This window comes from Bubalus kerabau, chromosome 10, assembly GCF_029407905.1.
Source record: "Bubalus kerabau isolate K-KA32 ecotype Philippines breed swamp buffalo chromosome 10, PCC_UOA_SB_1v2, whole genome shotgun sequence".
Classification (NCBI taxonomy): domain Eukaryota; kingdom Metazoa; phylum Chordata; class Mammalia; order Artiodactyla; family Bovidae; genus Bubalus; species Bubalus kerabau.
The window spans coordinates 74,780,800-74,793,198 of NC_073633.1; the positions used below are offsets into that span (position 1 = coordinate 74,780,800).

Below are 12,399 nucleotides of genomic sequence, written 5' to 3' on the forward strand. Positions count from 1 at the left end.
TATTCAAACAGTAATCTAGGAGCTCCTGTGAAATTCTTTTGCAGATTCGATTAAAATCAATAATCAGTTAACTTTAAGTAAAAAAGATTAAGGGGCTTCCCTGGTAGCTCAGTTAAAAAACTTCCTGCAGTGCAGGAGACCGGGGCTCAATCCCTGGGTCAGGAAGATCTCCTGAGAAGGAAATGGCAACCCACTCCAGTATTCTAGCCTGGAGAACCCCATGGACAGAGGAGACTGGTGGGTTACAGTCCATGGGGTCACAAGAGTTGGACATGACTTAGTGACTAAACTACCACACAACCTTGGAAGATTATTTTAGATAATCTGGGTGGGCCTGATTCAATCAATTGGAAGGCCTTAAGAGCAAAGCTGAGGTTTTCCTGAAGAAGAGGAAATTCTACTTGTGGTTAGCAGCCTCAGCTGATGCCCTGCAGTTCCAATCTACCCTTTCTGACAGCCTGTCCTGTGATTTAACCTTGCCTTGTCAATCATCCTCCAAATCATGTAACCATCATGTAACTTGTAATAAGTCTTTTGATATATACCTCCTTTTATAGATTCTGTTTCTCTGGTTGAACCCTGATACAGACATAGAGAAACAAACCTAAAAATACATCACACAAGGCCCCTGTAGAGAAATGAAATATTATTGAAAGACCTAAAAGAAAATTTGAGTGAATTATTTATACCAAGTTCATGGTTTAAAAAACAATATTGTAAATGTGGTTAATTTCCCCCAGATTATTCCATGGATGCATTCCAATCAGAATGCTGAAAAGGTTTTCTGTGGAACTTGACAGGAAGAACCAAACTTTACATGGAAGAGCAAAGGACTGTAAATTGCAAAGACAATTCTGAAGAAGAAAAAGGCAAAGGAACTTGCCATCCTAGATATTAAGACTTAGCTTAAAGGTACATAGACAGAGAAGAATTCCTGTGGATACATAAATAGGCCAGTTCAACAGAAGAGAGGACTCAGAAACAGACTCATTGAGCTGTGGATGTCAGATATATGACAGAAGTAGCATTTCAAATCAATGGTCACAAAGGATGATTCCATAAGCAGTTCTGGGACAAGAGACTAATCAAATGGAAAAAAACATAAGAGCAGATTCCAACTTCACACCTGAATTTAATGGATTAATTAATTTAATCCATCTTAAATAGATGGATTAGGACCTAAATGTGAAAAGTTAAAGATTATAAATTTTAGAAATAAAAATATCTTTATGAACTTGGGGAATTTAAAAATTTCTTTGACAAAATATGAGATAGAAAACAGAGATAAAGATTGAGAAATTTGACAACATCAAACTCTTTGTGTACACACAAGCACACACATGCACACAAAATGAAAAGGCAAACCATAGACAGAAGATACTTGCAACACACATAAGTAACAAAGAACTGGATCTAAAGCATACAAAGAACTCTCACCTATCAAAGAAAGAGACTATAGAAAATGGGCAAAGGATTAGAAACGTTGAGAGAGAATAAGTTGGTGACAAATTGTCTAAGACCTCAAACAGTGTAATGAATTATCCAGGTTGATGCTCATCTTTCTCTCCTCTCCATTCATTCTTTCAACATTGATTAATGCATACTTATAAATCACCATTTATGTGCTAGCTACTGTTCTAGGCACTTAGATGTGTAGTGAAGACAGCAGACAAAATTCCCTGCCTCTGTGAAGATTATACTCTAGCACTGGGGTGGAATTTGAGGGGTTGGGAGGTGGTGGAAAAAACACACAATGAACCTAATATGTAAGCAAATTGCTTAGTGTGTTAGATGGAAATAAGTGCTCCAGAGAAAAAAACGGTGAACAGTCAAGGGAATCAGGAGTGTCAAGAGTAAGAGCTGCAGTTGTCTATAGGTTGTCATGTAAGCCTTAAAGGAAAAGTGAGATTTAAGCAAATCTTTGAGAATCTGCCTGCGATGCAGGAGATCTAGGTTTGATCCCTGAGTCAGGAAGATCTCCTGGAGAAGGGAATGGCAACCACTCCAGTATTCTTGCCTGGAGAATTCTATGGACAGAGGAGCCTAGCTGGCCACAGTCCATGAGTCAAAAAGAGTTGGCCATGACTGAGCAACTAAACTTTATTGGACATGAAGGAGTCATCCAAGGAGATCTTTTGAGGGAACTCTATATGGGATAGGGGTGGAGGACCATCTCCACTTTAGGCTGGACCCGAGATGGTTGGATAAGAAGGTGAATCTCTCAGAAAGGTTAGTGATGATCACTTCTTCAACATGGGGCAGATACATTTGAGTCAGGGCTCCCTGGCAGAGCTTCTCAGATCTCAGCATCTCCAAGCTGGAGAACCTTAGTTCAAGACCTGCTCTTTACTTGAGGAGTTATTAGATGTTCAGGAAGTGGAGTGTGCCAAATATGAAACTCAAATTATTTAGGTTGCAATTAGATTTAGTTTAATAATTAAAAATACTTTTATAATTTTCTTTGGCAGGGATTAGGCTATTAATTAGCATGTCATGGGAACCTAGCATTTATTATTCTCTCAAAAATCCATTTGTGGTGGAAAATGTGCTGAGCCTCATTTATGAAGATAATTATAGTTGATATCTTTGGGAGTGTCTGCCAAGTTCCCAGTGATTTCCCTCTTCTCTGGGAGCTGCCTCTATAATCTACATGGAGTAGTAATTGGTGGGAGGAAGGGAGGCTCCCCTGCTCACACTTCTACTGTATAAGCATATTCTTTGGTCATAGCTCATTGGAACAGAGCTAGAATCACGAGGAAAGCTGAGCCAATAATATTTAAAAAATCTCCCAGGGATTTGGAATTAGAGCCAAGAGGGCTAGACTAGTTTGTCTGTTTGACTAGAATTATGAGATGCAAATTCAATGTGTCCAAATTTCACCAAATAGTCTTGAGGACTATAGAAAGTCAACCGGCAAGGAGAGAGAAAGCAGATGCACAGACAGTGAGTTCTTCTGCCTTTCAGGTTCTGAGACACAGCTCTTCCCTGAAGTCTAGGTGCCTCCCAACTTTTGAGTTCATTAAAAAAAACTCCTATATCATTATAAATTATCACATTGGTTGCTTTGGCTAGTCCATTTGACTTCCAGTACAGTGATGCTACAGATATGAAATTGTAGGGAGATCACTTTTTTTTTTTCCCCCCAGTAGGGATGTGCTGTGTGTGCTAATTCACTTGAGTTATATCTGACTCTTTGCAACCCTATGAACTGTAGACTGTCCCTGGGGCTCTCCAGATAAGACTACTGGAGTGGGTTGCCATTTCCATCTCCAGGGCATCTTCCCAACCCAGGGTCGAACCCGCATCTCTGTCTCCTGCATTCACAGGCAGGTTCTTCACCACTAATGCGACCTGGGAAGTCTCACCAGGATAATGGGTTTCATTCATTCATCTGTCCATTAATTCATTTATTCATAAACTTTCAAGGGATACATACTGTGTTAGTGACTGAATGTAGTTTGTATGCTCAAATAATTTGTTTTGATTCTTCATTTTTAAGGTGGTTGGTTGGGATATGGGGATGCAGTCTTTGACTCTGAAATACCAAATTTCTCTTTTTGAGTTTGATTGACTTGAGAAAGTCAAAGCCTGACTTTAGCTTATTTATGGTTGATAGATATAAAAAAGGACTCTGTGGACTATAAACTCCTACACAAATGTTTTTCACTGTTTATAGTAATAATCTTCTTTTTGAGTTATTCAGCTTAGAGGCTTCACAGGAACATATAAAATGAACTTCTTTGAAAGGAAGCCTTTGATTTATAATGATTTAGAAACAAAATGTAAGTTTTAAAATTGGCACTTTAGGTAGAGATAGGCTCAAAATGTTAAAAATTATATATCAACTTGATAGAATTGCACTTTATTTTCCATTGACTAAACAATATTTTTAGGTTTCTAATATTTTGGGAAAAGAGCTTCCTTTTTTGGTAACCAAAAGATATAATCACTCAAATAATGATTGTGAGCTTCTGGAGAAGACAGGTAAATAAAAACCAACTTAAATAGAAATAATCCCCAACAAATGAGCTCAGATACCCCTAGGATTAGTCCAGAGACCTGACTGAGTTGTGTAGCAGGTGGGGTTTGATTCCAATTCCATTTTTCAAATATCAGTGATAGATTCTGCTCACAAGAGAGCTCCAAACCCTCCTTTTAGCTGATGCTCACTTCAGAGGACCCATTCAGATGGATCTCTTTCCCCTTCTAGGATGAGGGTTCTTAAAATTTATAGGTCTCTACAGGGATTTCATTAAATATTTATTAAGGTGATGCATTTAAAACTCCTGCTTTGCTGCCTTGAAATCAGTGTGTTAAAGTCATTTCAGTCTTGTCTGACTCTTTGTGACCCTATGGACTATAATCCGCCAGCTTCCTCTGTCCATGGGATTCTCCTGGCAAGAATACTGGAGTGGGTTGCCATGCCCTCTCCCAGGGGATCTTTTGGACCCAGGGATCTAACCTATGTCTCTTACATCTCCTGCATTGGTAGGTAGGTTCTTTACCGCTAGTGCCACCTGCTGCTGCTGCTAAGTCGCTTCAGTTGTTCCAGCTCTGCGCGACCCCATAAATGGCAGCCCACAGCCTCCGCCATCCTTGAGATTCTCCAGGCAAGAACGCTGGAGTGGGTTGCCATTTCCTTCTCCAATGCATGAAAGTGAAAAGTAAAAGTGAAGTCACTCAGTCGTGTCCAGCTCTTCGCGACCCCATGGACTGCAGCCTACCAGGCTCCTCCGTCCATGGGATTCTCCAGGCAAGAGTACTGGAGTGGGGTGCCATTGTCTTCTCCGGCTAGTGCCACCTGCTGCTGCTGCTGCTAAGTCGCTTCAGTCGTGTCCGACTCTGTGCGACCCCATAGACGGCAGCCCACCAGGCTCCCCTGTCCCTAGGATTCTCCAGGCAAGAATACTCGAGTGGGTTGCCATTTTCTTCTCCAATGCATGAAAGTGAAAAGTGAAAGTGAAGTCGCTCAGTCGTGTCTGACTCTAGAGACCCCATGGACTGCAGCCTACCAGGCTTCTCTGTCCATGGGATTTTCCAGGCAAAAGTACTGGAGTGGGGTGCCATTGCCTTCTCCACCTAGGAAGCCTTAAATTCAGTGTTCTCAATTTCGTTAACTAAACATTTTGAATGATGAAAGGTTAGGGATAGAAGGACTGTAGAGATCATCTATGCCAATGGTTAAGAGCACAGGCTTTGGAGTCCTGGTTGATATGTGGCCCCCGCTGTCCTTGGGCAAGTTACTTAACTCTCTGAAGCACATGTATAAAACAAGGATAATCCTTCCTTTCTCATTGAGGGGTATGAAAATTAAATGAATGACAAGATCATTGTTGCTTAGAGTGTAACAGACTTGTATAGGTGGTAATTAGTTATAGTAGTTGTTACTGTTATATGTTACCATGATTGCCCCACAGTCATTCAATTAATGAGTGCAAGATTCAGATCCTTTGTGTCCCTTCATACCTATATCTTTGCTACTATACCTGCTTCCATTGGTGGTGGTCTTAAAAGTGAAATCATTACAAAAGGAAATCCTAAAGAAATGTGGTTTACATTGACAGCATTCTCTTTAATAACACCATCATTCTCATTAGCTTAGTCATTGTCAATATCCCTCTTATATGATTATAGTTAAAAAGGGATATTACCATTAAATCCAAGAAATTCCTTATGAAGCCTTTTAAATGCATCTTACTTGAAGTCTTCGGGGTGGATGCCTTTTAATAATACTTGTTTCTTGCTGTTCCAGTGGGAAGTCAAAATACATGGCCCTTGGCCCTTGAAGGGTTGGAGAGAAACAAAAACAAACCATTAAAAGCAATTTCCTATGACATTAAATTCATCGTTAGTTATTAGACTTTGTTAACGCCATTTTGTATCTTCAGTTCTGTGTATCTAACCAATAGGCTGAATGTGAAGACGAAAAATATAAAGCAGGGGCCCACATAATGGCAAATGATAGAATAGTAGCCTAGACTCAGGATTTAATTTCTGCTTTCCTCATTTCCTCCGCGATTAATATTTAAAGGAATAATTGCACATTTAACAATGTATTGACTAGAAATGTTATTCAGACATGGAAAATAGAAACATTGATTTGTTTTAATTTTATGAAATCCCTCCCAAATAAATAAAAATCAGAAAAAAAACATAACTTTAAGAAGTGAAAATAAGTTCTCTTTTCAGGTATAATAGATTAATAGATGGATAGGTATTAGAGAGGTGATAAAGAAATGGAACTTGAGTGTGTAATAGGAATATGCAATGCTTATCATTGAATGTTCCCAATTAAATAATCCACTCCCCCACTGCAAGTAGGGAAATGAATTCCCACAAGTTGCCACTCTAATACAATATATCAATATTCTTCTTGATGAAATAACCCAGGGCTACAGTGTTAAAGAACCAGAGAAGCTCATTAGGAAACAGAGAAGCTCAAGAGATCCATGTGGATTTCATTTTTCAGTTTGATTAGCCTGGGCCCTTGGGACTACTACCATACCCAGTGCTACGTGAATGACCTCCTTGTCCTTTCCTCATAACAATCTGGATGCATTCTGATGTTGAGATTGTTGTGCAGACTATCCTGTAGTCCCACTTTGCATTTTAAATGGAAAAATTCCTAGGTGATTATGTGTTTCTATCCTTAAAACATTTGAATGATCACCTGAAGAATATCTCTATGACCTTCTTTTCTTTCAAGAATACCAGGATATCAAGCAAGACCCAAAACATGTTGGATTTTAAAATGTAAATATTTTCAGCAAAATATATTTCAGCAATGTGACTACACCTTATTTTTATGCTATGGTTTGGGTAATATCACCCTATTATTTAATTTGCTTCTCCTGAAGTGGTATAGGTATGTGTTACTTTTACCTTTGATTTACAGGTAAAGAAAATTGATGAAGCAACTTGCCTAAAGTCATACTATTTGGTATTTGATGAAGCTGGGGTTAGAATGTGGGTCTCTTGAAATAGTGTTCAGAATGCTTGCCATCCCATTGTTATTTATTATTAATGTGATTTTGCAATTTCAAAAATAAGAACATTTCCAAGTTAGACTCTAGCACATTAGAATCAGCTTTTACCCTTTGGTTATCAAAATCTTAAAACTCTAGATGGAAGGTTTAGATAAAAAATGAATTATTCAATGAGTCTAAGAGGAATATTCCTACTAACATGCTTAGAAAGTCAAACAACAACAACAAAAGTCTATATAGAACCAGTCAAAGGTTATCAGTTCTATAGAAAGTAGCCATGAAGATCATTCTAGATCTAGGTACTAGGTCTAGATACCTACCTAGTACTAGTACTCGGTCTAGATCTAAGACTTACTAGGTACTGAAAAGGAATGCATATATATATACACACACACAGAATATATATATCCTGGCCAATAATGGGAACTTACTTGTGTTAATAATACAGAATATGAAGAAAAGAAAAAAAAATGTACATGTGTGTGTATGTGTGTATATATATCACATATACATATGTATATATGCATGTATCTCTTCCCAGGTTAGAATGTCTAAGTATCATCTGTTTAAGTATCATCATGCTTGTCATAAAATATTTTATATCTTGTAAAATGCCACAGGAGAATTTATAGCCCCTTCTGGCTTGGATCTTCCAATCATAATGGGAAAAATTCTCTGAGTTCTGCAGATGATCATGAAGAATCAGGGGTTGGGGAGAGGGTGCCCCATCCACTCATCTGTACTGCAGTAAATGAGTTCAGTTTGGAGTGGTTTCCAAATGCACATCAGAATGGATTCACTTCTATAGTACTGCTTTCAAAACAACAAAGCCTGATGCATGAAATGGCACTGGAGAGATTGATTTACATTTAAAATCCAACTGAAATGCATGATTATCATAATCACATTTTTATCTGTGAAATTGGTTTAATTTTTTTATTGTGGTAAAAGTCACATAATATAAAACATACTCTTTTAATCATATTTAACTATATTTATACAAACCATATTTATGCAGTTCAGTACATTCACATTGTTGTGCAACTCTCACCATCATCCATCTCCCAAACTTTTCACTTTCCTAAACTGAAACTCGGTCCCCATTAAACACTAATTCCCCATTCCCACCTCTCCTCCTGGCCCCTGCTGCTGCTAAGTCACTTCAGTCGTGTCCGACTCTGTGCGACCCCATAGACGGCAGCCCACCAGGCTCCCCTGTCCCTGGGATTCTCCAGGCAAGAACATTGGAGTGGGTTGCCATTTCCTTCTCCAATGCATGAAAGTGAAAAGTGAAAGTGAAGTCGCTCAGTCGTGTCTGACTCTTAGCGACCCCATGGACTGCAGCCCACCAGGCCCCTCTGTCCATGGGATTTTCCAGGCAAGAGTACTGGAGTGGGTTGCCATTGCCTTCTCCGCCCCCTGGCCCCTAGCATCTACCAATGTACTTTCTGACTATAAATTTGACTCATAGTCATCTCATTTAAGTGGAATGAAACAGTATTTGTCACATCTAAGGTCTATTGGAAAAGAATTTTAATTGCCTGGCAAAGCTAGGTATAAATATCAAAAGGACTATAAACCAAGCTGACAAAAAATGATTATTTCCTTCTCGTGTGGAATGATGAAAAGCCCTTAGTTCCCAGTTCACACACCTATTCTAATGTGCCCAGAATACTTAAAATAGACAAACATTACCTCCTGTTGACAAATGTTCCTTTATATTTCAACAATTAAGAAACTTCATAGATTATAGAGGTAGACAGGTTAATCTATCAGTAGCTCTCCTTTGCCCACACCCACAAATTTCTTGCTGGGTTTTACATTTACCTTCAGAATATCTTCCATACCAGGTCTCTCGTAGAGGCGGCAACTGCCCTTCTAAAGCTTTATTCCGGTCCTGCAGTCTTGCAAATGAGTATAAACTGTTTTCTTCCAGATTCTGAGTGAATGCAAAGTCCACAGGGCCAGCCAAGGGAGTCTCTTCCTCTTTGTTTTGCAAAGGTACTACCTTGGTCACCCTTGGATGAGGTTTAGAGTGACTCAGGCCCATTTCACATTAAAGACACTCCATAAAACCATGAGGTTGGTGGTTTGGGGCCTTTAAAGTGGCTTATTTTAATCAAGGAACTTCTGAAGTTAGCCCAGCTTCAAAGTATTTCTTCCCTTCGTGACATCTGTGTGGCTTTATTTCACTTCACACTAACCCTTTGGCAACTTCCTGGGAGGTTGGTTTCTATGGAGACTTCCCTTCAACTCCTACTTGGCCATTTCAGACCCAAAGAATCCAGTTAAACATTGACTTGGTTATGCTACTTTCTGAAACACTCAGTGGTAGGAAGAGAAACCACTATTGATCATTAAACAAATCTCTAACACCAGGAAGGCCATTAACAGAAATAGAGAGCAGAGGTTCAGAGAACCTCAATTTGACCCTTTCATTGTGCATACCTTTAGCCATCATCTGTAAGAATTACCAACTGAGAAGAGCTAAGTCACCTTTGGAAATGTTGGGAGCTAATCACCTAGGGCTTTGTTAATCCTTAACTTTAATTGAAGAATTTGTCTTCCAAATAAGAAACAGCAGAATAACTAAAATGATTTTTCTGTCAATAATTTGAATTGCCTTTGAAGGAGATGAATACATTACAGAAGGGTAGGGAGACAATAGCACTTTAATCCTGGGAATGAGGGGACAAACTTCTTGAATAAATAGTTCAAGCAAAAGACAAAGATATATTAGAAACAACAACAATGATGACAAAAAAGCAAACTCAAAGATAGCCTATTTGTTTTGTTTAAAAAAAATTGAAAAAAAAAAAAAAAAGACTGAAGATAAATGTGCTGAAATGTTGAATAGTTGATTTTTGAATGATGGGATTATGGGTGATTTTTATTTTATTCTTTCTTTATATGTAGAAGCAGAACTCACTTTCAGTTTCTAATTGTCCATGAGCATAGATTATTTATGTTTTCATCACATCCCTACAGGGATACAGAGACGTTCAAAGGGATGTATTTTTTTTACTTTTGCAAAAGTCATTTGCTAAGAGGCTGACATAGGTTTGGAAATTCTTATAAGCCAATAGAGTTCATCGAAAAAGAAATCTGAGTTTAATTTTCTCCCTTTGTGTTTTATACACAATCTTCTCTGTGGCAGAAATAGTTGTAAGTGAGAATCATATATTAATAGTATCTGCAAATAATACTTTTGGTAACTAGAAACTAATTATAAAGGTTAAAATAGTTGAACAGTATCTAGTCAGGTTTATTTTTGGACACAATTAGTTTAAGTATTTCTAAGAGCAAGGGAAAGTATTGCAAGCTAACAAATGAACTAGAAATTATACCGGAAACTGTGGACTTCGTGGATCTGGACCAGTGAGAACCATTCAGTTCTCATTTTTTTGATTTACTGTTGTTTACTTTTGAGATATCTGTAGAGAATGTGAGGAAGTTGGTTAGCTGCTCAGGAAATAACGAAAGAAATGAAGATTCCTGCCATGTTTATTTCCATTTATCATTAACTACTTCCAAGTTTTGTAACTCATGCAGATTACTTAACCATTCCATGCCCGAGTTTTCTCATCTGTAAAATGGAGTTAATAGAAATGCATCATGAGGAATGAGTTAATTTTTAGTTCTTAGAATAGTACCTGACATACAGCAGATTTGAAGTAAACATTAGCCCGTATCTTTATCACTCATTGATCAGAAACCATTAAAGTAGACTTAGTCCTATCTAAAGGAGTTTATAATTCCTTGGACAGAAGAAAATGGTGGGCTACAATCCATGGGGTCCCAAAGAGTTGGACACAATTGAGTGTGCACGCACCCATTTAACGGAGGAAACTAGGATGATTTATATCTATTATTTTAAAAGTTATCATATGCTTTTTATTAGAATGATAGTGAAAATAGTTTCAATTTCATTAAAAGAGGAAAAAGAGAATTTGACGTCACCTATAGAGTTATATATAGGATATGATTTCTTAATGACGAGATTTGGAAAACAAAAAACTCTCATTCACAAAACTTTGCCCACTCCTCAGACTATCAGGGATACTTTATATATAATGACCCTTCCCCAGTTCAAGACTGGTTATGAATAGCCAATGATAGTGTGTAAAGATGATAAAATAGTGTACATTATATGTAGTACTAAAAATTTATGAGTATGAAATGAGAATCCAAGTTTATAAATTTGTAGGATAAAGCAGAGAAGGGGTTAAATACGGCAGCCCACCAGGCTCCCCCGTCCCTGGGATTCTCCAGGCAAGAACACTGGAGTGGGTTGCCATTTCCTTCTCCAATGCATGAAAGTGAAAAGGGAAAGTGAAGTTGCTCAATTGTGTCCGACCCTCAGCGACCCCATGGACTGCAGCCTTCCAGGCTCCTCCGTCCATGGGATTTTCCAGGCAAGAGTACTGGAGTAGGGTGCCATTGTCTTCTCTGAGATCATGCCCAGAGAAAACTTGATTAAGACAGAGGGCACAGAGAAGAGAAAAGATGGTGAGGTGCTGGAGGAGATGGAGAGGAGTAGGGATCAAGAGCTAGGTGTACCATTTCCACACGTGAGGGATGGAAGCCACAACTTGGAGCAGCTCCATAGACAGCCTGACCATGCAGCCCCTAGGCAGCTTCCTTGCACAGGCTCCCAGTGCTGGAATCTCTGAACGCAGGGCATGGTTGTGAGCCATGCACTTGTTAGCCCTGCTTCTCACCTGTGCTTCATCCTTTAGATCCAAAGGCAGGAAGGAAAGGAAAGCAAATGCTGCAAAGCTGTTTTTTGCAGCCAGAAATCTCTGCTTTTGTTCTTGGTTCGCTGTCAACTTGGGCAAAACTGTTAAGGAATCTTGTTGGGTGGATTTAAATTCTATAGAAACTCAATGCACACTCAGAGGAGGTAAGTGGATTTTCCTCTTGTCTGCTGCTGCTGCTAAGTCGCTTCAGTCGTGTCCGACTCTGTGCGACCCCATAGACGGCAGCCCACCAGGCTCCCCCGTCCCTAGGATTCTCCAGGCAAGAATACTGGAGTGGGTTGCCATTTCCTTCTCCAATGCACAAAAGTGAAAAGTAAAAGTGAAGTCGCTCAGTCGTGTCCGACTCTTCGTGACCCCATGGACTGCAGCCCACCAGGCTCCTCCGTCAATGGATTTTCCAGGCAAGAGTACTAGAGTGGGGTGCCATTGCCTTCTCCGTTCCTCTTGTCTAATAAGAGACAATTTTGCCTTTGAATACAGAGGGCTGAGTTGGGTAACAGAGCAGGTTAGGTGCCTTCTAAGTTTCCTTACATTCTTTTCCAGCCCAATTTGCATGACAGTATCTCATCAGAGTCAACAAAACTAGAGCTTTTTTTCCCTTGTACTTGTGTGGTGACATTACCTACCTTTGTTTGTGGGGTTGTGATTTGATA

General features: G+C 39.1%; 1 protein-coding gene and 1 long non-coding RNA gene across 3 annotated transcripts in view; one reads left to right on the forward strand and one right to left on the reverse strand.

Moving 5' to 3' along the window:
* Positions 1 to 9,049, reverse strand: part of CCDC198 (coiled-coil domain containing 198) — a 33,426-nt gene extending 24,377 nt beyond the window's left edge. For both annotated transcript variants that reach the window (XM_055538180.1, XM_055538179.1), the window contains exons 1-2: positions 8,814 to 9,049; positions 5,699 to 5,781 (exon numbers count right to left, since the gene is read on the reverse strand). In XM_055538180.1, the coding sequence (XP_055394155.1) occupies positions 5,699 to 5,781; positions 8,814 to 9,036 (306 nt within the window). In that variant the 5' untranslated portion in view covers positions 9,037 to 9,049. The remainder of the gene's footprint in view (positions 1 to 5,698; positions 5,782 to 8,813) is intronic.
* LOC129621590 (uncharacterized) overlaps positions 1 to 12,399 on the forward strand; it is a 130,176-nt gene that overhangs the window by 38,845 nt on the left and 78,932 nt on the right. The window lies entirely within an intron of this gene.